This window comes from Emys orbicularis, chromosome 14 (genome assembly GCF_028017835.1).
Source record: "Emys orbicularis isolate rEmyOrb1 chromosome 14, rEmyOrb1.hap1, whole genome shotgun sequence".
NCBI lineage: Eukaryota > Metazoa > Chordata > Testudines > Emydidae > Emys > Emys orbicularis.
In genome coordinates, this window is record NC_088696.1 from 24,910,092 (window position 1) to 24,937,783 (window position 27,692).

Consider the following 27,692-nt stretch of genomic DNA (forward strand, 5'->3'; position numbering starts at 1 on the left):
AACATTATAATTCTATTGATTCTTTATTCTATACGAGTACATCCGAGTTAATATGTTTATTTAAAAAAAAACAGATGTGGTGCAAATTACTCCCCAGCACAGTCAAGTCACTACCACTATTCAACCTATAATGTCATCAAAATTAACTTGGAGTCAGATATCCCCATCACATTTTATGCCCATTCACAATTACATCTCTGAAGGACAGAGATCATTCCCCAAGGCATAGTGCAGTCTCCAGTATTAAAGATAATAAAAGTAGTAATAACAAGTGTACTAAAGAAAGACACTTCATTAGTATGATTAACACATAAGCTTTGTCCATGCTGGGAGAAGAATTGTACTAGCTATCACTATGTTTAAATATGGGACAGTACAATGGTATAGTGGGGTAGGAGGTCATAGAAATATAGGGCTGGAAGGGACCTGGAGAAGTCACTGATTTCCAAGATGTAATTCCAGCCTGGTCAGGAACTTGGTGTGGTCCTGGGAAAGGTCAGTTCCCGTTTTTAAAATGACGATAATACTACCTCAGCGGGACAGGACTTGAAGTATATGACAGATGATAGTAGTGAGAGACTACTTACCAGGCAAAAAGTAAGTATAAAATACGAGGTAAGAACCTCTATCAAAGGAATCCAGGAATAACACCCTGACAAGAAGCCCAGCCCTACTGGCTATCCTCAAAAGCTGGGAAGGAGGAAGATTCCTAGCAGAGTATCCAACCACACACCCTTGTCTGTGCATTATTGTAGGGAGCCAGGTTGGCTGCCCTCCGAACCTGAGGGTAAAGGGCCGCGCTCTCAGCCTGAGTGGGCGGGGCCAGGCCAAGCTCACTCCACCCCCCGGAAGGGGAGGGGTGGAACAGGAAGTATAAAGGGCGGGGCCCTTAGCTCAGTCAGGGTAGCACCAGGGAGGGAGGCAGATGCAGACCGTGGGCTGCTCCCTTCAGACCCTGCTGCCACACCAGGGGAGGCCCTGGACCAGTGGAAACCTCACCTGGAGGAAGGACTGGGGCTGCCAGGACTGCCCGCTGCCGAGTACCCAAAGGAACTGGAGGAGCCGGAGGGGGAGCTGGAGCTGCCAGCAGCCGAGGACCGGGAAGAGCTGGAGGAGCCTGAGCCAGAGGGGGAGCTGGAGCTGCCAATAGCTGACTACCCCAACGAACTGGCGGGACCAGAGGGATTCAGACGAGCAATCGGGTAGGAAGTAGCCCAGGGACAGAGCTGCACCGCGGTGAGTCTATATAGCGGAAGGACCCCGCTGACCCAGTGGCGGGACCCTCGTCCTGCCACTGTCAGGGCCCTGGGCTGGAACACAGTGGTGTAGGGTGGGCCTGCGTTCCCCTACCTGGCCGACCCACGCCGGGACCATAACCCCGACAGCGCTCCCCTGCCTGAGGGGCGCGCTACGGACCTTTGCCGGCGCTCCCCTGCCTGAGGGGCGCGCTACGGACGCTAGCTGGCGCTCTTCCCGCCGCTAATTCCCCAGTGGCAGAGGCGTGACCCAGGCCGGCCAGTGACGTCGTAGCTCCCCACCGCCCCCTAGCGGGTAGGTGGACCAACCGACACCGCTCACAATTATATATACTACAACAGCTCCTAGCTAGGATGCTAGATACACATGAGGCTCCACTCGCACTCCCCTCATATACTAGAAGGAACGAGGAGCTTTCCGTCTTTTCTCCACCCTCCAGAGGATCCTGGCTTCTACAGCAAATAAAAGAAAAAAGAAGACAGTCTCCTCTGCTCTACTCCTCCCCCACTACCCATCTCCCTTTTGGGGGTTTGCCTCCCAGTAACCCCACAGCCTACCTCTGACAATCACTAGCTTTCCACAAACAGCAGTAGACAATGGAGATTCCTGGGATTCTTGAATGCATCACTGAGTCCCACAATGTTCTTGACAGCAACATGAGTCAGCATTAATTTCACTCAGCTACTGCTTAGTAAAGCTATAAGCAACATCCGCAGCCTAGGAACTCTCTCTACAGATTCAGGAAGACAACCCTATATTGAAAGCGGTCTTTGCAATGGTAAGGGCTAGCTAGAATCCATTTTCTTAAATCAATAGCAGAAGTTCATGATGTGCACCAGGTCAAGTTCCTACTCATACAAGGCAGGAGGATTTCTTCAAGCACTGTTATACCATAAGACCTGCATAGAGCTACATATTTCAAACGCTCTAATTTATGTGGTGCTCACTGTCATAGTAACTGACCACCTGGCAAATATGAATTTTTTTCACAGCATCCTTGTACCTTAGAAAGTATTAGCCACATTTTACAGATAGGGCACCAACACAAATTGTCACATGCCTACACACACCAAAAAAAAAAAAAAATCAGAGAGGTGGGAATCAAATCTACACCTGTCCCGTGCCTTAACCACAAGACCATTTTTGCAAAAGGGCTAATTACTAGTACAAGAGCTATTGCTAACAGATTTAGCACATTTTCTCAGAGAGTAATGCCAGGGTCAGGAAAGTTTGTTCTAGAATTTGGTCTGCTGGTGGACTTCATGGCACCCTCTCTCTCTCTCCAGAATATTACAGTAATAAGAGCATCTAAGTACTTTTAGAGCCAAAATTTCAGGTGTACAAGAGCACTCTCATTTGCATATGTAAATCATGTGTTTTCATGCACACATGAAGAAGTCTTCCTTTGCATACACAACCACAGAATTGCGCTCACAAATTAGGCAAGCCTTTTGCCAAGCCTAAGACTTCTACAAATAAAATCAGGTTCTTACTTTCAGTGCAAAATTGTAATGTTGGCTATAACTGTAAGCCAAAGAAGTAACAGACAACAAGAATGGCTGCATCTGAGTCAATTTATTTAATATTAACACTACATTTATCTGAAAGAGAAAAAAAAATAAGCATTGCAAGTGCCAGTATATTCTTATCTAACTCAATTGCTGTAAAAAAATAATAGCATAATTTGATTTTCTACAGGGATGCCAAATATACAGCCCATGGGCTGGGTACTACCTGCATGATCTATTTGTGTTGCTCAGATGATATCCAGATTGTGAAGAATCTAAGCTCTTGCGCGCACTTTCTGCTCTTTTCTTAAAAAGTTGTTTAGTCCAGTGTTTTTCAACCACTGTTCCGCGGCACGAGATGTTGCCTGGTGTGCCGTGGGAAAAAAATATTAAACCATGCTTGAATGTCGGAACTGGTTACTAAAATTTTTGAATCCCACCACTGATGTTAAGGACTATAAATAGCTCCGGTGTCACTGTTACACTAACAGGAGGAGGACAGGAGGAGACATCGCAGTAGATCGCCGATGAGCAGAAGAGCGCCAATGGATCTGGATTTGGAGGAAACATGAGCAGAAGAGCGCTGACTGATGGATCTGGATGGACACATGCGCAGAAGAGTGCTGAGTGTGACGGACAGCGGCTATCTGGAGGAGACAAGCGCAGTAAGTACTGAGTGACAGTGAGATACTGCAGTGATGGACAAGTTTTTGAAAAGGAAAGAACTGGACTCTGAACAAAATTTGGAGCCAGATGAGAGCCCAAGTATGAGTGGGGATCAAAAGAAAGCAAAGATGGTTAGCTCAAGCAAATTCTCTGGCACAAAGCAATATAGCGAAAGCTATATTTCATTTGGATTTACTTTCACCGGAGATGCAAACAAACCAACTCCACTGTGCGTGGTGTATGGTGAAAAGCTAGCTAACAGTGCTATGGTCCCAAGCAAACTTAAACGCCATCTCCAAACGAAACACCCTTCGCTTCAAAACAAGAATGCGGACTATTTTGTTCGCCTGCGTGAAAACACGGAGAAACAGGCAACTTTCATGAGAAAAACCACAAAGGTAAATGAAAGAGCTCTTAAAGCTAGCTATCAAGTTGCTGAACTTACAGCCAAGTCAAAAAAGTCGCACACTGTGGCAGAGACATTAATACTTCCCGCCTGCAAAGCTATTGTAGAGGAGATGCTCGGACCTGAAGCAGCTAAGGAAATAGCCAAAGTCCCTCTCTCAGACAACACAATTTCCAGACATATTAATGACATGTCTGCAGACATCGAAAGTGTGGTTTTGGAAAAGATCCGTATCAGTGAGAAATTTGCATTGCAACTTGACGAGTCTACTGATATCAGTGGACATGCTCAACTCTTGGCCAATGTGCGTTTTGTTGATGGTGATGCAATTAGAGAAAACTTCTTTTTTTGCAAGGCATTGCCAGAAAAAACAACAGGAGAAGAAATTTTTCGGGTCACATCAGAATACCTTGAACAAGGAGGACTTAAGTGGGAAAACTGCACAAGTGTCTGCACCGATGGAGCTGCAGCCATGGTCGGGCGCACCAAAGGCTTTGTAAGCAGAGTGAAGAAAGAAATCCAGATGTGATTGTTACGCATTGTTTTTTACACCGTGAGGCCCTCGTAGCCAAGACTTTACCAGCAGACCTAGTTCATGTGTTGGATGATGTTGTGCGCATGGTAAACTTTGTAAAGTCACGACCCGTGAAAAGTCGCATATTTGCAGCTTTGTGTGAGGAGATGGGAGCGAAGCATAAAACCTTGCTGTTTCATACGGAGGTCCGGTGGTTGTCGCGTGGCAAGGTCTTGGTTCGTGTGTATGAGCTGCGGGAGGAACTTAAAGTATTTCTGACAAATGAGAGGTCAGATTACGCAAAGCTGCTTGCAAGTGATGAGTGGTGTGCAAGGCTGGCATACCTGGCAGATATATTTCATCATCTGAATGAACTGAACACACGAATGCAAGGCCGAAATGAAAACCTGCTTACAAGTACAGATAAAATAAATGGATTCCGTTCAAAGGTGCAACTCTGGCATCAACATGTGGAAAGTGGCAATCTTGAAATGTTCACACTCACCAAGCAATGGCAAGGTGTTCACACTGCTGCACTGTGTGAGATAATAGTTAAACATTTAAAAACTCTCGAGGAGAAGTTGTCATTTTATTTCTCTTCAGTCTCCACTGAATGCCTTGACTGGGTTAGGGACCCTTATAGCTCAGCATCAGTTGGTGGAAAGGACATGACTTTACAGGAGCAGGAGGAACTAACTGAACTGAGACAAAATCGTGGTTTCAAGCTAAGATTTGCTGATCTACCTTTGGACAGTTTTTGGTTGGATACTGCCAAGGAGTTCCCCCTTCTGGCAAACAAAGCTATTTTGACATTGCTCCCATTTTCCACTACATATCTGTGTGAGATGAGCTTTTCAAGCATGATTGCTATAAAAACTAAATACAGAGAGAGACTGAGAGCTGTTGACGAAGAGCTACGTGTGTGTCTTTCTTCGATTCCAGCCAGAATATCAGCTTTGTGTTCAGCCAAACAGGCCCAGGTTGCGCACTGAATAAAGTATTTTATAATTTTTCATATTTCTGTTTACTTACTATTTCATAATAAAGTAATTATAAAATACTTTCTTTGTGTTTATTTGATTCCTATTCAAGAGAATTACTTTATATATAGTCAATATAGGCACAGAGTTAAATTTTTTAACATTTTCTAATGGTGGTGTGCCTCGTGATTTTTTTCATGAAACAAGTGTGCCTTTGCCCAAAAAAGGTTGAAAAACACTGGTTTAGTCCTCAGGGCTGCAAAGAGAGCCTTCCAAATATGAAGGAAGTGTAACCAACCAACAGCATGATGTCTGCCTAATTTGAGTATCAACTGTGGAACCCAGTGACACCACAACATGAACTGCTCCACTGCTAATCATCTTCACAGCTGAAACAAAAATGTTCAGCTTTTCAGGTTTCAAAGAAGAGCTCTGTGCAAGCTCGAAAGCTTGTCTCTCTCTTCACAGAAGTTGTCCAATAAAAGATACTACCTCACCCTCCTTGTGTCCCTAATATCCTGACACCAACACAGCTATAACATTGCATACAATAATACAATTTTTTAACAGTCACAGTTTCAGTATGGCATATAACTTCCACTGTACCTCTTCAAGACCAGAAAGTTAGTATATAAGCCCACTAAAGAGAAATATTTTCTGTTTCCATGCTATCACAGCTGGAAAAATCCCTTGCTGCGGTTTGTTTGTTTTTTTTCTTTTCAACTTCTATATCACTTTGAAGTATGTATATTAACATGGTCTATCTGAACAAGTTTTTTTTTTTTTTTTTTAATTTTAATACTAATTTTGGCCTGCGAATGAAAAGTTTAACTGTTCTAAAAACTGAGTGGTGAAGATACCAAGGTTCTTCTTACATCTAGAAGCCTAGATGGAATAGTGAGCAACTGGAGTCACTGACAATTAGAAAGTGTGTGGCTAGTTAGCAGAATTGTCTATCATTCAATAAGCAGTAAGCGGAGTTGTCAACTAGTAGGGGACTTTGCTTGGAAGAAGCTTAAAGACTTCTGGAAGGTGGGCCAGGGCATCTGATGAGGTTGTATAAAGGGTTAGCCAGCTTTACTTATTTTTCAGCTTTCACAATCTGCATTCACTAAGGCAGTTCACCTAGTTCTCATTCCAACTGTAGTAAGTATGAAAGCTGCTGCTGAGGCCTGCAAAAGGGCAATATAGTATATTACTGGGTATCAGTGTATGAGAGTTTGACTCAATAGCCTTAAAGTGTAAGGAAGTGGTAAGAAACAAGAAACTAAATGGATTTAAGCACTGAAAATAAATCATTCTTCTACAGCAAAATATAAACATTGTAAAGCATTAGAAAATGAGAAAGGATTCATGCTCATCTCAAATACATTTTGGGCCCCACACTACAAGAAGGATGTGGAAAAATTGGAAAGAGTCCAGCGGAGGGCAACAAAAATGATTAGGGGTCTGGAGAGCATGACTTATGAGGAGAGGCTGAGGGAACTGGGATTGTTTAGTCTCCAGAAGAGAAGAATGAGGGGGGATTTGATAGCAGCCTTCAACTACCTGAAGGGGGGTTCCAAAGAGGATGGAACTCGGCTGTTCTCACTGGTGGCAGATGACAGAACAAGGAGCAATGGTCTCAAGTTGCAGTGCGGGAGGTCTAGGTTGGATATTAGGAAACACTATTTCACTAGGAGGGTGGTGAAGCACTGGAATGCGTTACCTAGGGACGTGGTGGAGTCTCCTTCCTTGGAGGTTTTTAAGGCCCGGCTTGACAAAGCCCTGGCTGGGATGATTTAGTTGGGAATTGGTCCAGGGGGTTGGACTAGATGACCTCCTGAGGTCCCTTCCAACCCTGATATTCTATGATTCTATGAAATAGAAAACTGGGTCCTTTTAGATTCTTCAACATCAAAAATAAGCTACTAAATGAAACTTTGTCTAATTGAAGATGAAGACCAGAACATTGATGAGAATTTGATGTTCTAGGAAGTAAGACATTTTCCAATGACATCAAAGTCCAGCTTCAGTAAGTCACTGTTCCACGATGCCCAGCAATAGAAACTCTTCAACATGGACTATATTGAAAAAAAAAAAAAAAACAAACAAACAGTGTCTCTCACACAGACTTGGACTTGCCATGACAGTATAAAAGAAGGTTGCAACTAACCACCACCTTCAGTGCAGCATAATATGAGCAGTGTAATGAAAAGATGGAAGGAAGCACTTTGCCCTGAATAAACTCCTGCAGACAGATTTGAATTTGCAGCTGTGCAGGTCCATTACTTAATGCTCTAAGTGATGAAACAGAGGGGAAAATTGAAGGAATAAACCCACAACCCAACCCCTCAATTAATTTGACATTGATGTAAAATGGTTAATTGAACACCAGAAGCGACTCTGTAACAGCTACAAGTATCTATATAGTGAAAAGTCTGTCCCTATGTTATGCTACTAGATTCAGCATATTAAAATAAAACTGCAGAATATTATGTCCAAGGTGTTGAAGATGCTATCCAAGATGAGCAAAGTATATAAAGGAGGTCTCTGCTGTTTGTTCAGACAATAAACAAAAGACTATAAATTCTCTGACAAAACTACCCAGAACTTTTGGCATACGAATATTCACCACATTACTTAAACCTCATCAAGAAAGGATTAGCACTGCACAGTCCCAAGACACAATGGAGAAGGATTTTTGAGTTTCTACAATCATCAGGAAGCTGATTAGCTGAATGAAATAAGATTTATGCCTCAGGTTCCACAATATTTTGTGGAAGTCCCTAAAAGATTGTTTATCTACATTTATATCCGGCTACCTTGTGTTGAAATCTATACTGAAATTTGTACTAAGCACAAAGACTGATCACAACATAGCAGTCATTTCACAAAAGCAACTGAAGGTGGCTTCAGATGGACTTGACAGATTACAGGATGAACACACCACTGTCAAGTGTGACTGGACATATGGCTGCATAAATTAACAAAGTTTTGGATCACATAAGGACAAAGTTCAGAGAAAATATGGAATCTTTCCATTAGTGTATATGATTGATCCCAAACACAAAAGCCATAGGTTGTCCCCAGACAAGGAAGAAGAGGAAGTTACACGGCTAACAGAACACACATAATTCTGAGTTTCTTCCTTCTCTTCCACAGTTTAACATTGCAAAGAGGAATATGCCACATTTTGTTGCATCAAAATGCTGGAAAATTATAGAAGTCTCTATACAGAGCAGCTGAATTCAGAATTACCAGTTTTTAAAAAGCCTTACATTTGAACACATTGGAGGAAGGAAACTAACTGGCTAAGTGATAAAATTAAGTAAATTGGCTGAAGGATATCACCCTCTACAGGCAGATACAAAAGAATGGTAGGCCTGATTGGTTGGTAGACTGGGATGCTAATTATTTACTCCTGGGGAAATTCTGCACCACAGCACGTGTGCAGAATTCATGTCTACTACAGATTTCTTTGCTTTCTCGCAGAAAAATGACTTTCTGACAGGGAAGCTGCAAGAGCAGTCACACACCACTCCCTAGCAGAGCAGATAAATTGTGTCAGGCACCCGGAGCAGCTGGCAGAGAGAAATCACCACGGGGCTGGGCTAGTCCAGGCTGGGCAGGAGAGGACAGGACTTCCTCTTTCCCTGCAAGGAGTGTCTGGGGCTGTGTCAGACCCACCCCCAGAAACCCTCCCCAGCTGCAGGAAGCTCAGCATCCTCCTCTGCTTCCTGCCCCCATCACTCCTCAACTGTGGGGGAAGGGGGCTGCTCCCCCATCCACCCAAGCCCCATGCAGCTGGACCTCCCATATCCAGACACCCCTGCCAAGCCTCACCAGGTACATCCAGAACCCCCCTAGCCCTCAATACCCAAACCCCACTCTGCACCTGGAAAGCACACACACCCCCCACGAGCCTCTGTGCATCCAGATCCCTCCATATCTAGACCCCCCCACAGAGCTGCCTGCACCCAGATTGTCCCACACAGAATCTTCTCACCCCACACCTGGATTCCTCCCTCACTGAGCCCCTCCACACTTGGATCCTGCCTGGTTGAGACTGCCTGCCCCACAGCTGGTGCACCTGGCACAGAGGAGCAGGGCCCAGAGTGTTTCTGGGGCAAGTCCAGGCCTTGTGCTGTGTCAGGGTCGGGTGCAGCCTCACCATGGAGTCCGGGTCCCGGGGGTGGGGGAGCTTGCAGAGTGATCTCCCACTTTCAGCAAGCCAGTAGCCTGTGCTCTCCACTGCCATGCTGGAACCTCTGCATTTATTTACTGACAAATAAAACTTGCAGAATTTTAAAATATTGTGCGCAGAATTTTACATGTTTGGCACAGAATGCCCTCAAGAGTAAAATTGTTTTATTTATAGAACTACAACCTTTTCATTTTGAACAGTATGTATCTTGCGTGAGGAATGGATTATTACAACGTGAATGATGTAGTACAGGGGTAGGCAACCTATGGCATGCGTACTGAATGCGGCACGTGAGCGGATTTTCAGTGGCACTCACACTGACTGGGTCCTGGCCAGAGTCCGGAGGACTCTCCATTTTAATTTGCTTTTAAATGAAGCTTCTTAAACATTTTAAAAACCTTATTTATTTTATATACAACAATAGTTTAGTTATATATTATAGACTTATGGAAAGAGACCTTCTAAAAACATTACAATGTATTACTGGCACACGAAACCTTAAATTAGAGTGAATAAATGAAGACTCGGCACACCACTTCTGAAAGGTTGCCGACCCCTGATGTAGTATATGTCCGATGTTTAATTTAACAGGAAGAACATGGTCATCCCCACCACCACCTATTCCCATTCTCCCCCACACCCTCACCCCCAGAAGAGTTTTTTTCAGATGCGGGAGAGGAGGAAGAATCACAACAGCCAGGTATAGGATAGATACAGATTTTAAAATGAAACACTTAAAAAACAACAACAACACCACCACCAGCTACTGCTCTACACTTTCCATAAACTTAATATTTTAAAGTTTGTAAGACGAAAATTTCTCTTCTGAACAGACTGTAAAGTTCACGGATCTTCATAAAGTGCATAAGTTAAAGCAACTTACTAGATTTTTTTTTTTTTTTTAAAGAAAAATCTGCATCTGTGTAGCAGCTTTCAGCACTACACAAAATAAAAGAGTGAGGTTACAAGTCCCCATAAAAAGGGATTTGCAACGCCAATCTTTGTAAATCTTATTACGTTAGAGTTACCTGGCTGGGCACGCAAGTCAGTAAATGGTAAAGTAGGGTTACATGTGTAACTCCAACTTTGCTCCTTTCGAAGGCCTGGTCTACATCTAAAAACTTAGGTCAACCTACACCACTCGGGCTTCTGGAAAATTTCATGCCCTGTGAGACATAGTTACGTCAGCCTAACCACTAGAGTAGATGCCGCTAGGTCAATGGTTCTTCCATCGACGCAGCTTCCGCCTCTCCAGGAGAGGGGGGTGATTTACTACAGCAATGATCAACCCCTTCTATCACTGTAGTGTCTACACTACAGCAGCATAGCTGCAGCTGTAGTACCTGTGGTGCAGACAAATCCTAATTACGCATTTTCAGCTAGTCTCCAGATGATCATGTACTGTTCCTCAAGTACAAAACACATTTTTCTACAGCCTGACTAGGTAGCTAAGTTCCCTGTAAGCTCTGCAGCCGTGCAGCACGCTTCTTAGCGCCGCGCAAGTGCTCAGGAAACCCACCCGGGGACCTGCCACAGCCAGGGGAGGGGGCGTCCCTCCCCCGTCCCCAACCTAGCCCAGCCCCCAACCTGCCACGGCGCCCCCCCCCCCCCAACTCTGCCACGGCCGGGGAACCTGGACCAGCCGGTTCGCGCCTACCCCAGCCCTAAGGATGTGACATACGTCACAACTCTGTGCTGATTGGGCCACAGGTTGAGAACCACTGGTTTAAGCCAATCTCTATTAGGGACCTTAAAGGGGAGAAGATTATCCCTATCTGCTCACTGCAGAGTTCTTACACCTTCCTCTGAAGCCTCTGGTGTCAGGTGGCCACTATTAAAGATAGGATACTTGACTGGATGAACATCAGATCTGACCTAGTATGGCATTTCCTAGGCACTATATATATAGCAAAGGTTGGAGAAAGTTATGTGATCATTTAGTTAACGACTACCACAACGTATTCGTAGAGGAACAGAGATAAGGCTACTCATTGAACTTTTATCTTGTCATTGCCTGACTTGAATGCTTAGCCACACAACCCAAGTCCTCTTAGCATGTTTCAAATGAAATGTCCCCACACACCTTGATAAGATATGCAGGGCAGGGACTCCCTATTGCAAACCTAGGAAGTCTGTGGGAGTCCTTTTTCTCCTGCAAAGTTTCAGAGCTATGCAGCTTTTACTTTATAAGATGTTCAGCGAATAAGACAAGATCTTTGCCTCATTCACTGCACACTATCACTAGTTTTTTCATTCCATAGCTAAGTTAGTCAACACCTGAATGTGCAGTGCTGCCTTCCTAACTGCACACGTTACAAGCTTAGCAATAATACACAATGCAAAACACACTGAACATATTCAATTTTAAGAATATCACAACTTTCAAGTCAAAACTTTTTAAGTATTCCACTGAAAATAAGACGCTACCCAATGAGTGCTCTCTCCATGCCAAATTTCAGGTTTGTCTCCCCAGCCATTTCAACGGTAGGACTGTTCAAAAACAAGAACAAACCTATCAAAATATTTTCAATGTCCATGCGCTCCAATTAGCGAACTGTTTTTGTTCAAACTACCCAAAAGAAAATTCAATTTTAGTCAGAGACCCAGATTGGAAATGATCAGCCTGAAAGATGAAAACTATGGAATGTTATGAGTGACTGTAGACAGCACATTGGAATGGGGACACTAATTCTATCCTAACTGTAGCTTTGATATTACTAATACTTTTACTGTGCCACTCCTGCTATTGGCAAACCGCACTTAAAGTTTAACCACAAAAGCATTGTTAAGGCACCGCTATGATAAAATACATACATCCCATGTATATTCAAATATTTTGTTGTGAAATTCAATGATACCTAGATATTTCCCTACTAGTGGATTAATAGTTATAATTTGCACCAACAACTCACATTTTAGTCAAGAATCTCTGAGAGGTTTATAAGCATAAAATAAGCCCAGGAAGGAAGGCAAACATTCTTCTGCCCATTTCACAGACAGACAAAAAAGCCACGGGCCAAATTTTCTCCTCAAAATATCAGCATCAACGCCAGCCACTGCATTTTCAATAGAGTCACTGCAGAGCCACAACAACATAACCGAGGGCTGAACTGGACCAGACCCAGAAGCACCAAACTAAAGGAATTTCAGCCTTATCCAAAAAAAAAAAAAAAACCTGGGGATTTTTCCACCCCAAAATATAAACAAGCTCTCAGCCGCCACAGAAGTGGATTCACAGTCAGCTGCTACAGTCTGTGTAGAGCACTGGAGAAGGGAAGGAACAGTGACACGATCGCAGAGGTGGGTTGGTTTTAAAGCTAGACTTTGCTGGGTTTGCCAAGCACTGGTGGCCTGAGCAAGGATAACGTTTTACTGCACTTGTTCATGCCCGGGGCACGCTAGCACAGACCGCCCAGGCACAGGAAGCGCCCTGACCCCACTCCTCCGGTGCAGACCCCTCTAGGGCAAGAGGGGGAACGCGGACGAGGCTGCCTCTCTCCCACCCCGGAGCCAGGGCCTTGGACTGTTCGACGCCTGCCCCTCACCCCAGCGCAGCAAGGCCAACCGCCTCCCCCCGCCCCCGGGCCCATGCAGGGCTGCAACCCCCGCCCGCCTCCAGCCGCAGGCTAGGGCAGCCCCCGGCCTACCCGAGCCACAAGCCGCCGCCCCCCAGTCTCTAGCTCGCAGGCCAACCCCACTCACCATGATCGCTCCAAGCCCGCGGCCAGCACCAGCCCAGACAGCGTCTCTCTGTCATGTGACTCCACGGCCTCCTCGAAGCCCCACCTCCCCCCAACAGCGACTCCTCTTCATTGGCCGACTCCAAGGAAGTCAAGGTGTCAAGGCTGATTGGTTCTAGTGAGCCACGATTGACGCACGGGGTAGCCAATGAGTTTCAGGAATACTCCCTGCCAAGGTGGTGGCTCACGTCACGCCTGCCAGTAGCTCACGTCACGCACTGAGGACAGGAGCAAGCGGGCGGAAGGGGCGGGGCCAGCTGTGGCGCGCGGGGATGCGGCCCATGGAGGAGCCCGGAGTGATCCAGCGGCTGGCGCCCAAGCTGGGCATCGCTGCGCCCGGAGTGCTCAGGTAGCGGGCGGGGCGCCGGACACGCTCCCCCAGTGCCCGGCCAGGGGACCCGCCCCCGGGAGCCGCCTGCTGTCCTAGGCGGGAGTGGGGGCTCGGGGCCCATGTTCCAGGGGCCCGGATCCCGCCGCCCCCAGTCGTCTCCTGCCCTGGGTGCGAGGGGTGGGTTAGCGCTGCGCCCCGGAGGTGGCGGGGTGGGGATGATGGGTGGCAGGATCCCTGTGTGACGGGACGCACCTTGGGACCGACGGGAGCCGTGCGAGCATCTCTTTGCTGTTAAATAATAGCGGGGATGATCGCCCGGCGCGTTTACATTGTAATTAGGCGTGGCAGGATTCGATTTGTATTTATCGCTTCAGCAATCGCAGTTTTATTTATACGCGTCTTTTTTGTTTGTTTTTGTCAATTTAGATTGTCTCAGTTGCACAAAATTGTGGGGTTTTAATCTTGTTTTAGATTATTTAAATTTTCACAGTTGTAGGAAATTATGCTGGGGTCAGACAATCACTTAATGGCAGTAGAAGTTGATGCAAAAAGTTAAAGCTTGGTAACCATTGAAACACAAATTGTCAGCATCAGGTGTCAAAATATACACAGTAAATGTCATTAAATCAAACTTAAGTACTCAAGCAGCATTTTTCATATGCCATCTGTAAATTTTGATTGTTGATGGAAATTTGTTGCGTCAGTTTGTATGTGTGAAATGAGAGTGGGTTTTTACTTAGAAAAAAGAAAAACATTGTTTTTTATCCACCCTGAGTGAAATCAATGTTTACCAATAAAAATGTAATCCTTCCAAGCCCAACTTTAATACCTAACTTTTAAATAGCACTTTTCATTAGTAGATCTCAAAGCACTTTATAAAGATCAATATCTCCATTTTACAGATGGAGGAACTAAAGCAGCGTAATTTACACATGTGCACAGAGAGGCTAAACTGGAATAGAATCCAGATCGAATCCAGTCCCAGTCCAGGGCCCTATTCTCTAGGCCATTCCCAGAAAGCTCCTTGTGCAGAGACGCTATTCCTGGATACGTCACTTTATTCCATATTAATTAGTGTTCTCAAAGTGCACCAATTATTCTGGAGTAGTGTGTCCACACAGGAAGCTATTCTGGTCAATTTCCCCATGTAAAGAAGTCCTAGTTCTTTGCTGTTATGGTTGCAAAAAAACCATAACCTGGATGTAACTATACGGTGTACAACATAAATAATGCAGCAAAGAGTCCTGTGGCACCTTATAGACCAGGGGTCTCAAACTCAAATGACCACAAGGGCCACATGAGGACTAGTGCATTGGCCCGAGGGCCGCATCACTGACCCCCCGCCCCCTCGCTGGCCTGGCCCCGCCCCCACTCCACCCCTTCCATGAGGTCCCGCCCCTGCCCCGTCTCTTCTCCCCCTCCCTTCTCCCCTTCCCCCCGAGCGTGCTCCTCCCCCCTCCCTCCTGGAAAGTGCTAAGCATTATACACAGCATACAGATCACTGCTGCTCCTACAACAAGTCATTTCCAAGCGGTTTTAATAAAATATATACACTCAGTAATGCACCTCATTCAAAGGACAAAACATGCACTTAGTTAGATTTACTTCTGTTAAAGACCCCCCACTGCACTGGGCTGCACCACCACTCCACCACTGCTCTGCCTCTTCCAGGGGTGGCAGGTTTGTAGAAATTTTGGTGGTGCCCAGAACCTGCCCCCCCAAACTCCACCCCCACCTGCCTAAGGCTCTGGGAGGGAGTTTGGGTGCTGGGTGAAGGCTCCGGGCTGGGGCAGGGGGTGGGGGTGCAGGCTCTGGGATGGAGTTTGGAGTTAGGAGGGGGTGCAGAGGTGAGGCCGGGGGACACTCGGGGGAGGTGCGTGGGGGCGGCAGGCGGGGCCGGGGGAGAGACCCGGCCCCAAACATTGGGGAGCAGGGAGCTTAGCTGCCACATAAAATAACTCGGGGGGGGGGGGTGAAGGGAGTTTGGCTGTGACCGGAAGTAACTGGGGGGGTGGGCATGGGGAGCTTGGCAGGCCGCAGGGAAGAGCTCCGCGGGCCGCATACGACCCCCGGGCCGCATCTTTGAGACCCCTGTTATAGACTAATAGACGTATTGGAGCATGAGCTTTCGTGGGTGAATACCCACTTCTTCGGATGCATGCATCCAGATCCAGACTAACACAGCTATCCCTTTGATACTTAACATAAATAATGTCGTCTGACTGAGTTTGTAGGGAGCCTGACATTTATAGCTCTGATGTGTCAACTGCCCTATTTATTTCAGTGGGTGCTAACTCAGATACTAATAACTAATTAACAATGTTGAAATTTAAAATATCTCACTGTTCAGAATGTGTAAGAATGAGGAGGAAGTATGCTACTGTTAGAGCCGTACCTTGGGTAGGGCGAATCGGGGTTACCACTCCAGGCCACACGCTTCGGGGGGCCCTGCAGGCTGGTGCGATTGGCTGGCACAGTTGGCCCCGGAAGACCCGGTGCAGTGAGTTCCCCACCCCCGGCCGGAGCCCTGAACCGCCGTGGTAATATGGCCAACAATATCTCCGCGGTAGGCGCCGGCAACTGCCAGCAGCAGCAGGCGGCCCGGCACCTGGCCGGATCCATCCTGCCGGCCCAGCCGCCGATGCAGAGCGGGGCCCCCAAGCCTGGGGGGGGGGCTGATTTGCAGTGGAGCTGGAACATTTTTAATAGTGGGGGTGCTGAAAGCCAGCCCCCTTACCCCTGTCCACCCCCGCCCCACCCCCAGCTGAGCCCCCAGCGCGTGGGGCCAGCAGCCGGGATCCTGGGGGTTCTGCAGCACCCACAGCACCCTCCACACCCCTAGTTCCCGTGCCTATGCTGATTTGTCCTGGGCCCCGCACCCCCCTAGGGATGGCCCTGGCTACTGTGATGATAAACACAATTTAGGATATGTCTACACTTAAACAGCCACAAAACTGCTTTGAGCAGGGGGTTGGACTAGATGATCTCCTGAGGTCCCTTCCAACCCTGATATTCTCTGAACTCTGAACTCTTTGAACTCTATGAAAACCTCATCCATCCACTCATATAAGAGACCACTAGCCTCTGGCTGAGGTACTGCAGTCCTCAAATCATGTTACAGAGAATCCACCATTTACACTAGTTTAAACCTGCAAGTGACCCATGCCCCATGCAGCAGAGAAAGGCAAAAAAAAAACCCCAGGGTCTCTGCCAATCTGACCCTGGGGGAAAATTCCTTCCTGACCCCAAATGTGGCGATCAGTTAGACCCTGAGCATGTAGGCAAGACCCAGCTAGATACCGGTGGGAGAATGTTTGCTACCAAGTTTTAAAGAAAGTCATACTGATGGAAGTCACTGGCTAAGCACGTGGAATGGGAGTTTATTGAAGTTCTAAACCAACTTTTGACAGCAGTAGTCTCTGTTTTCTTCATTTCAGTTTATTGAACTAGTTCAGTTCAATGATGAGTTCATTGAAAGTTAAGAAACCAATTGGGAATTAGAAAAGCTTGTTTTCTTTTCCAATCTATGAATAAAAACAAGGTGGGAGGATCAGATCTTCTAGTTCTAAAATCTTGAAGGACATAGTGACCGGAAACAATCAATTTAATTAATTAACTTCAGATAATTCTTCCTTTGTTTAATAAATAAGTTTTCAATGCAAAACAGTTTTGATTAAAAAAAATGTCTGGTGTCCTGAACATTTAAGGTAGTTTTATTTAATAAAAACATTTAAAATGCTGGTTTTGTGAATATTTAATTGTTTTGAATTTCCATCCAAATAGAACTTGACACAATCACAAGTAAAAATATATCACCTAGTAAATAAGAAATGCATCATTTTCTAACATAATAAATGTAAAAATTAAGAACCTGAATAAATGTAAATTAAATAAAAGTTAAGCTATATAATTGCTTAAATAAATGTGTATAGATATAGTGAATCCTCCTGGTTAGCAAAAAGAAGTACCAAATTTAACGTGAAGGCTGTATTTAGTTGCAAATCAACATGTTTTAATGGTTACCAACCAATGAGAATCAACTTTCTTTAGGAAAATAACTAAAGTACAAATACAAATATGATTTAAAAATGTGTGATTTAAATCAATCCATTGTGGCAGGGCTCCGTGTGAGGGCAGGAAGGAGTATGCTTGTGGCAAGCCTGTTGCAGTATTGAGACCACATCAGTTAAAACACTTGCAAGCAGATCTATGCTAGGATTCCTGCCACTGCTAAGCCTCACCTATAATAGCAATAGCAATGGCGGGACACCTTGCTGCAGAAAAGCATAGAGAAGGCCCTTGGCCTAAATGATTCTTCCCATTATCCACTTTAACTCTGCTGCCTTTTTAAAATCTCTTATAGGGATGACTAGTCTCTTATCACTGGCCTACTCACAGCCTTGAACTGAAATAATTAAATTGGTTTTAATTTGCACCTTAAATTTAATTTAATTTGAAATGAGATAGTTCATGCATAGACTGGCCCTGAAATAACTAGAGGTGTGAATTATAACAGATTTAGTTACTTCTAGACTAGTCTGTTCCGCCCCCTCCACCCTACCCCCTTGCCTGAAACGAAAGGTTGTCTTCCTTAGATTACGCCAGCTGGTAGAGTTAGAATAAAGATGAGTTTTTACTATAAGCTTAATTATCACGAGGGTGCTCAGTGTTCTGCCTGTGTGTAATGGTTATTATAGTTAAATCAAAATAAATATATATGTGCATTCCCCTGTAACATTTGAACATCACTAAGACCTATAACTAAATCTAATCTCTTAACTTCTCTCCAGTGCCTAATCCAGGGAAAGGGTCAAATTACTTTTAACACTATTCAAAATTACTTTGAATTCCTTTTAACTAATATTTGACTGACATTTCGGTAGGCTACAACACGCTACAGTGCATACACAGTTATGCAAACCAGCCTGCCAGTGCTTCCAGACATATTTCACTGATCTCCCATTTATCTTAATCTTCTTTTATCTTGATTTAAAGCAGCCAGTCCTGGGTATGTGTGTTTGAATTCTTGCAGATGTAAATGCCACCAATCTGTAACCTCAGTGGTATTAACGAATGGCATTTTGTGTGTGTGCTCACGTGGGGATATTTTACAGAAAAGCAGAAGAATATCTGCGACTGTCCCAGCTGAAGTGCACAGGCTTATTGGCTCAGATGACAGCAACAAGCAATGCGGTGATGTGCCTGGACCTAGCAGCTGGCTATATGCAACACCCAGTGGACAAAGTAGGATACAATATGTGACATGGTTCTTTGTTCTTCCTAATGCTTACCAACTCCAATAAAACTTGTACTGTTTAGTGTATATGATGAGGCAGCAAGGAAAGACTAGTAAATTCCCATTTCCTCACATTATGGACCAGTCTGCAATTGGGTCCTTCCAACAATCCAGTGCTATTCCAGTTTTCATCAGAGGTTAACAATGGAGAATTGGAGACTAGAGTCTCCATTACATTCTGGTGTGAATTGACTTCTACTACCCCTGACTGAGGGTTCCTGAAGGGTGGTAAACAGTAAGCCAGCGTGCCCCTTTATTGTGAGAAGTGATGCAAGGGGGCTCTTAAAGCTACCAAAAGGAAGCAATGGCTTTATGTATGTCCCTCTGCCTCCTGCAAGCCTGTGGATGCCTGTTTGCAGGACTGCCAGGCAAGACAATTGTCCCCACCATCACCCCCCCCCCCAAAAAGAGACAGAAGACATAGCTGATTGTCCATATAATCTTTTGTAGATTCCTCCTCCATACATGGGAGAGGTTTCCATTGCCTAGATTCCCATGAGTAGCACTGACCCTTCATACAAATGATCCTGGTGTCTTAGCTCTCTAAAAGGCAGTTAAAAGGGCCAAATCATTTTCCAAACTGCAGCACCAGTGTAACTATCTGAAGGTAACTCTGCATTGAAACGTGTGTTGTTCCTTTGCCATTGTGTATTTTTTCCTCTTCATAGGGCAGCCTCACGTGTATAACAGATCTAACCAAACAATGAGCAAACAACAACAAAACTATTCAAAACAAAAATAGAAGATGGATTGATTAACCTATTCTATTTAGATGGGTTAAGTTCCAGAAGGGAAATTCTGCTCACACATAAGGTTTTGTTTTGTTTTTCAAAGAGCTACTTAGTTAAACTCTCCGGTTTGAACAAGAGGACTTACCAGAGCTGTATGAAGTCTTTTGAGTGTTTGCTAGGTTTGAACTCCAATCTGGGAATCCGAGATTTGGCTGTACAGTTCTGCTGCACCGAGGCAGTGAACACCGCTTCAAAAATATTACAAAGGTAGGGCACATAACCTTTTATGGCCATCATTTTATTATCCATTTCTATTAAGAAATGGAAATGCTTTCTTTGTTTTTAAATAAGACTGCTCTTTAAGTATGAAAAGTCTGATTTTTCAGAGGTACTGAGCACCTGCAGCTCCCATTGACTTCAGGGAATGTTGAGTGGTCAGCACCTCTGAAAATTAGACCACTTATTTAGGAACCCATGTTTGAAAAATGTAGACCATTTGGGAATAGACTGCAGGACTCCTGACTCCCAGTCCAATTTCCTATCCACAGCCCCACACTTCCTCTCATTTAACCCTTCCTGTAGCCCTTTCTCAGTCAACCTTGCAGTTCCAGGAGATATATACAAATATGAAAGAAACCACATGTCTAGAGAAATGTATCCATTCCAACATGAATCCTACATTTTCTTGATAAAAACTGTTGAATAAGAAAACTTCACAAAGTTGAGAGTCCTTTCACATAAAACCCTCTCCTCTGTGTAATATCCGCTTTAACAAAAGCAATTTTTAACTGGAAATTATAAAAAACAACAGCAACAAATGGAAGAAAGGGGAAGCCAGTAATAATGGCTATCAATCAGAAGATAGAACTGTAGAAAATTGGTCAAGGAAGCAAAGGGACATAAGGAGACATCTATGGCCAGCAGACTTAAAGGCCATAAGAAGGGGAGGTTTTCAAGTAGGAACAAAAAGAATTCTGACAGTGGGATTAGTTCATTGCTAAATGGAAATGGTAGAATTATCAATAATAATGCAGAAAAGGCAGAAGCATTCAATAAATATTTGGTCTGTATTTGGGGGGGAAACAGATGATGTAGTCATATCTTCTTCTTACCATATGCGCAACATGCCAACGTTTAACATCTTCCTAAGATACTAGTGGAATAGAAAGTTTTATCATATGGTATGACAAAGGGAGCATGGATCAGTGTTCATGTCGCACTCCCCATCAGTGCCTGGCCCAGGCCAGGGAAGCTAACGATTCGACTAGCAGACCAAATTCTTGGCCACCAATGGTGGCATGTGACAAGGATTCATCACCAAATTTGGTCCACTGATTGGACCACACACCATTTTGTTTAAAAAAAACTGAGAACAATGCATAATTAACATGTCACACTTTAAATGGATTAAAAGCTGGCTAACTGATAGGTTTCAAAATGTAATTGTAAACAGGGAAACATCATTGAGTAGGTGTGTTTTTAGTGGGTCCCACAGGGATCTGTTCTTCACTCTATGCTATTTAACATTTTTATTAATGGCCTGGAAGAAAACAAAATCATCACTGATAAAGTATGCAGATGAGATGACACAAATTGAGGTAATGTTAAGGAAGTGGACAGGTCAGCAATACAGAGCAATCTGGATCGCTTGGTAAACAGGATGCAAGCACATTATGCATTTTAATAAGGCTAAATGTAAATGTAGACATCTAGGAACAAAGTAGGCCATACATACATGATGGGGACTGTATCCTGGGAAGTAGTGATGCTGAAAAAGACAGGGGGGTTGTGGTGGATAATCAGCTGAACCTGAGCTCCCAGTGTGACACTGTGGCCAAAAGGGCTAATTCAGTCCTTGGATGCTTAAATGGGAATGTCAAGTACGAATAGAGAGGATATTTTACTTCTGTATTTGGCAGTGGTATAGATGCTACTGTCCAGTTCTAGTGCCCACAATTCAAGAAAGATGTTGAAAACTTGGAGAGAGTTCAAGGAAGGGCCACAAGAATGAGTAAAGATTAGAAAACCTGCCTTCTAGTGACCTGCACAAGGAACTCAATCTACTTAGCTTAACAGAAGAAGGTTAAGGGTTGTCTTGATGACAGTCTATTAGCACCTACATGGGGAACAAATATTTAATAATGAGCTCATCCATCTAGCAGAGAAAGACATAGGACAGGGGTTCTCAAACTGGGGGTCGGGACCCCTCAGGGGGTGGCGAGGTTATTACATAGGGGGTTGCGAGCTGTCAGCCCTCACCCCAAGCCCCGCTTTGCATCCAGCATTTATAATGGTGTTAATATATTAAAAAGTGTTTTTAATTTATAAGCGGGGGAGTCACACTCAGAGGCTTGCTATGTGAAAGGAGTCATCAGTACAAAAATTTGAGAACCACTGACATAGCATAATCCAGAGGCTGGAAGTTGAAGCTAAACAAATTTAGTCTGGAAATAAGGCATAATTTTTTAACTGAGATAATTAACGATCTACACAATTTATCATAGCAACTTTTAAATCAGATTGGATGTTTTCCTAAAAGATCTGCTCTAGGAATTATTTTGGGGAAGTTTTATAGGCTGCGTAACAGGAGATCAGACTAGATGATCATACTGATCCCTTTGGGCCTTAGAAGCTATGAATCCTGGGCTGCAAAGAACAGTCTTCACTTATGTAGCTGACACTCTTCATGGCTGCATCATATTTAAAGATTAAGGCTATTGAAACTTACCTATAGATGTTTCCTTGTATAAACAGTACACCTGTCAGTCTGACAACTATAGATTGAAATAAATGGTCTGTTGGCTGTTTCATAATACTCAGAGAATGAAATTCACCTCTGTGCTGAGGGCTCACAAAGCCTTCTGCCATGCTTAAACCCTATATCAAGAGGTTACTGGGGATTAAATGGTTAAAAGAGCTATGGGCAGACCCTCTGCACTGGGATGAATTGAATTCAAAGTGGCTTATCACATTTTTTAGAGATAATTTATAGATGTTAAGTACTAGGTTCCATTGAGTGTGGTGAGTAGGTAGAATAGAGACTGTGCTGACTCCACTTTGTCCCCTCTGCCTGATATCTTGATCTAAAATAAATATCACACCTCCACCCCCTATCTCAGGATGTGCTGCCATCCCTTTCCCGTCTTTGCCTCTTTCTTCTGTTCTCAGGCAGGAGTAGAAAATGCTTGTGCCTGGCTGAGACAAAGAACCAAGCAATCTTGTACCAGGTCTTTGTTCAACTCCAAAGTAATCAACTTCACAAGCTTTGTTTAGAAGCAAACTGGCTGTGTAATAAACAATGTTGCTCTCTTTTAGGTATGAATCCAGTCTCTCTGAAATGCAGCAGATGGATCTTGATTTATCAAAACCCTTGTTCACAACAGCGGCATTGTTCACAGCCTGCAGGTATGCTCTTCATACAATTACATGCTGGGTGAGATTCCCCATTATTCTAACAGCGAGAGCACAAAATCACATTCTTGGATTTCCCCCCAACTCAGGCATGCTGTACATGATAATGAAAGATTTCACAAGTGTGAAATAGCTGTTACAGTGCAAACAGCTGCTCCAGGCTCCAGAATTCCTTAATATCCTAAAGGACCGTTAGGTGGTTAAATGTATCTTGTAGCACTACTCTCAGAACCCCAGATAGTCTTGACAGCCTGCTGAGGCTAATGTCTTCCTTGCAGTGAAGTATTCAGCCTAGAACTCGATTGTGTTTTGCCTTGGAGAAAGAAAACATTAAATCAAACACTTAGTCTAGTAGCCCAAAGGCAAATCACATGATTTTATAAATATTGCCACTGGTACTTAAAGTATTATGGATGGATGATTCTATAGTGTGAGAGTCATCTGAAGATCATCTGTTGGGTGTGTTTGACCTTCCATCAAACCTTTCTCCCAAACCAACATAAGAATCTTACTAGTTAATATCTTGCATTTGGTGGGAAGATTGTTTCTGTTTGCCAAGATGTACTAGAGTGTATTTGAGTTGGTCATATAGCAGACAAAGATGTCTGTGGAATGTGCAGTGGTAATGAGATGATGTCTTGCATTCAAATTGGGAGCCATTGCAGAAAGGCTAAAGACTGACACGCTCCAAATAGTCATCTGTTTCTCTGCCTCCCACACCCCGCAGGCAATCTTGCCTTTGAGACATGGAGCCCTCTAAAGAGAGAGCTGTAACAGCCTGCAAGTTAGTGTCCAGCAGACAATGACTCAGGAAAACCCACATGGACTTTTACTGTACATGAATCTTCCCCCAAGCTAAGAGTTATACATGTTAGAAATCTTATGAACCAGTCTGGCTTTAGGGGTGCTGTACAGTTCATTAGATGAGCTTTAAAAATGAGCACCTGTCTACTGGGGTGAAAGTCCCATTTGGCTCATTGCAGGAGTAGGATTGTTTACTGTCCTGGCCAAATTACAATTTGTAGAACTACTTTCTTTCTATTTAAATTTCCCCTTGTGATTTCAACAAGGTGTGAAATTTTTCACTTCCTGTTCCAAATGGTTACATGCTGTTAGGATTAATTGATCATCACAGCTTCCCTGTAAGGCAGATGGGTATGGCTCATCTCCTTTTTTACAGACGGAGAAACTGAGGCAGGAAGGAAGTCTCTTGAGCAAGGTCACAAAGTGAGTCAGTAGCCGAGTTGGATATGAATTCTGGAATTCCAGGCCCCAGCCTTCTGCTTATTCTCCAAGGCAGCGCTGCCTATAAATGCATTGATCGACCTGAGTTATGTATGTCTGAATGTTGCTTCCTTCAGAAAATAAACTAACTTCCTATTTTAGGTGCTTGAAACTAAAAGTGGATAAGAAGAAAATGGTGGATACCTCTGGGGTGAAGAAGGCAATATTCGATCGGCTCTGCAGCCAGCTGGAGACAATTGGCCAGCAGATCAGCAGTAAGTGTTCAGCACTTGCAGTCTCATGTTCTGGAACGCAGGTGATGTAGCCATGCTGTTGGGTCCCACAGAGCAACATCCTTCTCTCTCTGCACCCTTTCTGAGGGCGATCTCCTTTGCTCCTATAATTTCAACTGTTCTTTTTGTGCCAGCCTATCTGTCCACTCCTAATTTGTCTCGTTCAGTCCACTTTCTGATCACTGCCTGTCTCGTTCCTCAGGGATGTCATGTCAGTCTGTCATCTAACTCACATAACACAGGAACTATCTCTGACTCCTCCCTTGTGCTTGCCCCACACATGGGAGCAATACAAAACTTACGGCTCTTCCTCTGCAATATGTCAAGTTCTGGCCTTTTCTTTACCGCCACACAGCTAAAACCCTCTTCTAGGTCCTGCCCTTCTTCTGCCTTTAGTAGTGCAGCTGCCACCTCTGACTGACTCTCCTGTAGTCCCACTCCATTTCGTACAGTGCAGCTGCCAAGATCATCTTCCATACGTGTCACGGAGCCCCTGTTAGAATCCCTCCGTCTCGTCCTTCTCCAGTCACCAAGTCAATGTCCTCACCTTCCTTGTACAACTCTGCCCCATCACGATTTGTGCACTTTTTCCTCGTATTCCACCATTGGCATCCTCAGCCCCCATCCCCTGTCATTGCATCTCCTACCATAATGCTCATCATGCAGAGAATGTCCCACCTGAACTTATCCATAAAGCAATTGCTCTCTCCTCCTTGAAAACCCCTTCAAGGCCCACATCTGTTGCTGCTCCTACAAGAAATTAGCCCATTGCTGAAACGGGGATTGTTGCTGCCATCTTCAGCTGGGAAGTTTGCCAGGGAAGACACTGTTCTTGTGTGTGTGGCTTGCACCCAGCACATTGCAGGTGCTACTGTAGTAGAAATACATTAATTGAGGTGGTGGAGAAATGAGAAGCAAGAGAGAGTCCTGCCAGAGATATCAGCAAGGTAGAGGGAAGTGTGTGTGTGTGGGGGGGGGGGTCCCTAAGTAAAGCATGAATGTGAATCATTAGGTGCCCTAGTACCCCAATGACTGTCCAAAATTAAATAAATAAAAGCAGCTTTCTCTTCTTTAAAAGGAGACTGTGCTTCACTGACTCCTCAGCCAACCCAAAGCCAGAAGACCTTGCTTGAATGCATTGAAAAGGAAGAGAGTAAGTTGTCTCTTAATTGTGAAATTAAGCTTTGATCTTCTGCTGTTGCCTAATAATGCTTTAGCTAGATAACTTTGTTATAGCTCAGTATGTCTTGAGGCTGTTCTCAACAACCCACTCCCTTCCATATGGCCAGATGTTGGAAACGCTAAGAGAGTCTAGTGCAGTGGGGCACAACCCCTCTGCAGCAATGGAGGGGGGGACACGGACCACAGGCACCAGCTTTCTCCGGGCCCCAGGGGTGCTCAACACTCAGCTCCACCCCAGGCCCCACCTTCACCCACCCTCTTCCCCTAAGCGCGCCCCACCTCTTCCCCATCCCCACTCCACCCTAGGCCTGCCCCCACCTCACCCCTTCTTCCAAGCCCCCACTCCAGCTCTTCCCACCCAGTTCTGCCCCTTCCCCGCTCCTCCCACTCCGTGCCTCCTGCACGCTGTGAAACAGCTGATTGCGGCGGGCGGGAGGGGGAGGTTTGGGGGGGGGGGGTCAATCCACAGGGTCGCCAGCTAATGGGAGGCGCTGGCAGTGGAGGGGGGAAGCTGGCTGCTGGTGGGTGCTAAGCACCTATTAATTTTTTTTCTGTGGGTACTCCAACCCTGGAGTACCCATGGAGTCAGCGCCTATGGTGCGGACAGATTCCATTACGGGCGGGGGGGGCACAAGAGGAAAAGTTTGGGCATCGCTGGCCTAGTGGAAGCACCATTACGTTTTTGTAGAGCAAGTCTAGTGGAACTAGGGTAGCCTTTTCCTCTCAAACAAAAAGATAAATAAGTGAAGATCATAGTGTTAAACAAAACTACAGCTTGATTATTATTTTCTTTTAAATATTTGATGGTAGTCTTTGTGTGCATGAAATAGACTGGTATGTGTACATTCCAGGGGTCTGAGACTCGGTATTAGGCACTCTTTAGGCAAAATATTATAAATGATAGAGAGCGTTTCCTGAAAGTTTTGTTCTTGTCTCCCTCCCTCCCCCCCGGTAGATCATGAAGATGAAGTTGAGACCCCTCGCAAGCGGCAGAAAAGTGAAACCGAAGCAAAACAAGATTATGAAGAATGGAAAAAGAGAATCCTGGAAAATGCTGCTAAGGCAAAAGGGGCCAATGTCTGACTTCAGTCTCTGGAGTGCCACCAAGCAATGTCACTACCTCTGGTTTGTAATTTTAAATCCCCCTTCACACTAGTGCAACTTGGTAGCATGTGAATTTATGGATGGTAACCAGCCATTCTTATTTATTTGACTGGCAAGATTTTAAATTGTTAAAGCCTCTCATTTTACTAAGTGGGACCAGCATTATGGTGACACACTATTACTACACAGTTGGCCCAAGTTTGAAAGTTGACCCTGTGATGCCTTCCCCTCGGACCAGTGCAGACCTCAGCTCTAGGACATGGAGTAGCCTTACTACTTTTAAGCAACAAACAGGCCAAATAATGGTGCAGTATTAAGTAACCTCTGAGAAGGTTGCACACTCTTGTGTTCCGAACTGAAGCTTCAGTCATGGTTACTAAGGTCTATGGAAAGGTCCATCCATGAGGAAACCACTTGTGTCATCGGCGAAACAAAACTGAGGAATTCAGACTGTTAAAACTTTTTTATAGCCATAATATCTGATTAAATAAATTTTCTACTGTGTATGTGGGACCTAAATGTTTTTAGAGAGCAATAAAGATTCTTTTTCCTATATCTGGATCTTTAGTTTAAGAACTTGCATATGGTCCTAGGGTTGCTTCGGTGACCTCTTATCACTTTTATTGTATAAATACCATCAGGATCAAAATCTAAATGGGTTTAAAGAAACTTTCTGTACTTACTTAAAATGTTTCTTTACGTCCAGTAATAAGGTCTACAGAATATGTGATAAGAGGTACTTCAGTCTGCTTGCAGCTTGGGAACAGAATCAAATCTGCCAGTCAGTGGCAGCAGGAGAATGCCCCATCCTCTGACGTTGCCTCCACTTGAGACTACTTCCACAGCCAGCCTGATTAACTATA

General features: G+C 44.6%; 2 protein-coding genes across 2 annotated transcripts in view; one reads left to right on the forward strand and one right to left on the reverse strand.

The window, feature by feature from the left end:
* Positions 1-13,282, reverse strand: part of VPS35 (VPS35 retromer complex component) — a 49,628-nt gene extending 36,346 nt beyond the window's left edge. The window contains exon 1 of the mRNA XM_065416334.1: positions 13,220-13,282. Coding sequence (XP_065272406.1) covers positions 13,220-13,222 — 3 coding nt within the window. The 5' untranslated portion in view covers positions 13,223-13,282. The remainder of the gene's footprint in view (positions 1-13,219) is intronic.
* Positions 13,283-13,512: 230 nt separating this feature from the next.
* On the forward strand, positions 13,513-27,380 carry ORC6 (origin recognition complex subunit 6). Its single transcript, XM_065416666.1, has 7 exons — positions 13,513-13,606; positions 18,703-18,832; positions 19,719-19,882; positions 22,931-23,020; positions 24,413-24,525; positions 25,622-25,696; positions 26,681-27,380. Exons 1-7 carry the CDS (start codon positions 13,530-13,532, stop codon positions 26,806-26,808), a joined length of 777 nt encoding a protein of 258 aa, XP_065272738.1. The 5' UTR covers positions 13,513-13,529; the 3' UTR covers positions 26,809-27,380.
* Positions 27,381-27,692: the final 312 nt, after the last annotated feature.

Excerpts from the sequence above, each read along its gene's own strand:
- ORC6 (XM_065416666.1), top strand. The coding sequence starts at position 13,530 with ATGCGGCCCATGGAGGAGCCCGGAGTGATCCAGCGGCTGGCGCCCAAG. Across the intron at positions 19,883-22,930 it reads GCTTCAAAAATATTACAAAG|GTATGAATCCAGTCTCTCTG; the intron begins GTAGGGCACATA and ends GCTCTCTTTTAG. Across the intron at positions 24,526-25,621 it reads AATTGGCCAGCAGATCAGCA|GAGACTGTGCTTCACTGACT; the intron begins GTAAGTGTTCAG and ends CTTCTTTAAAAG.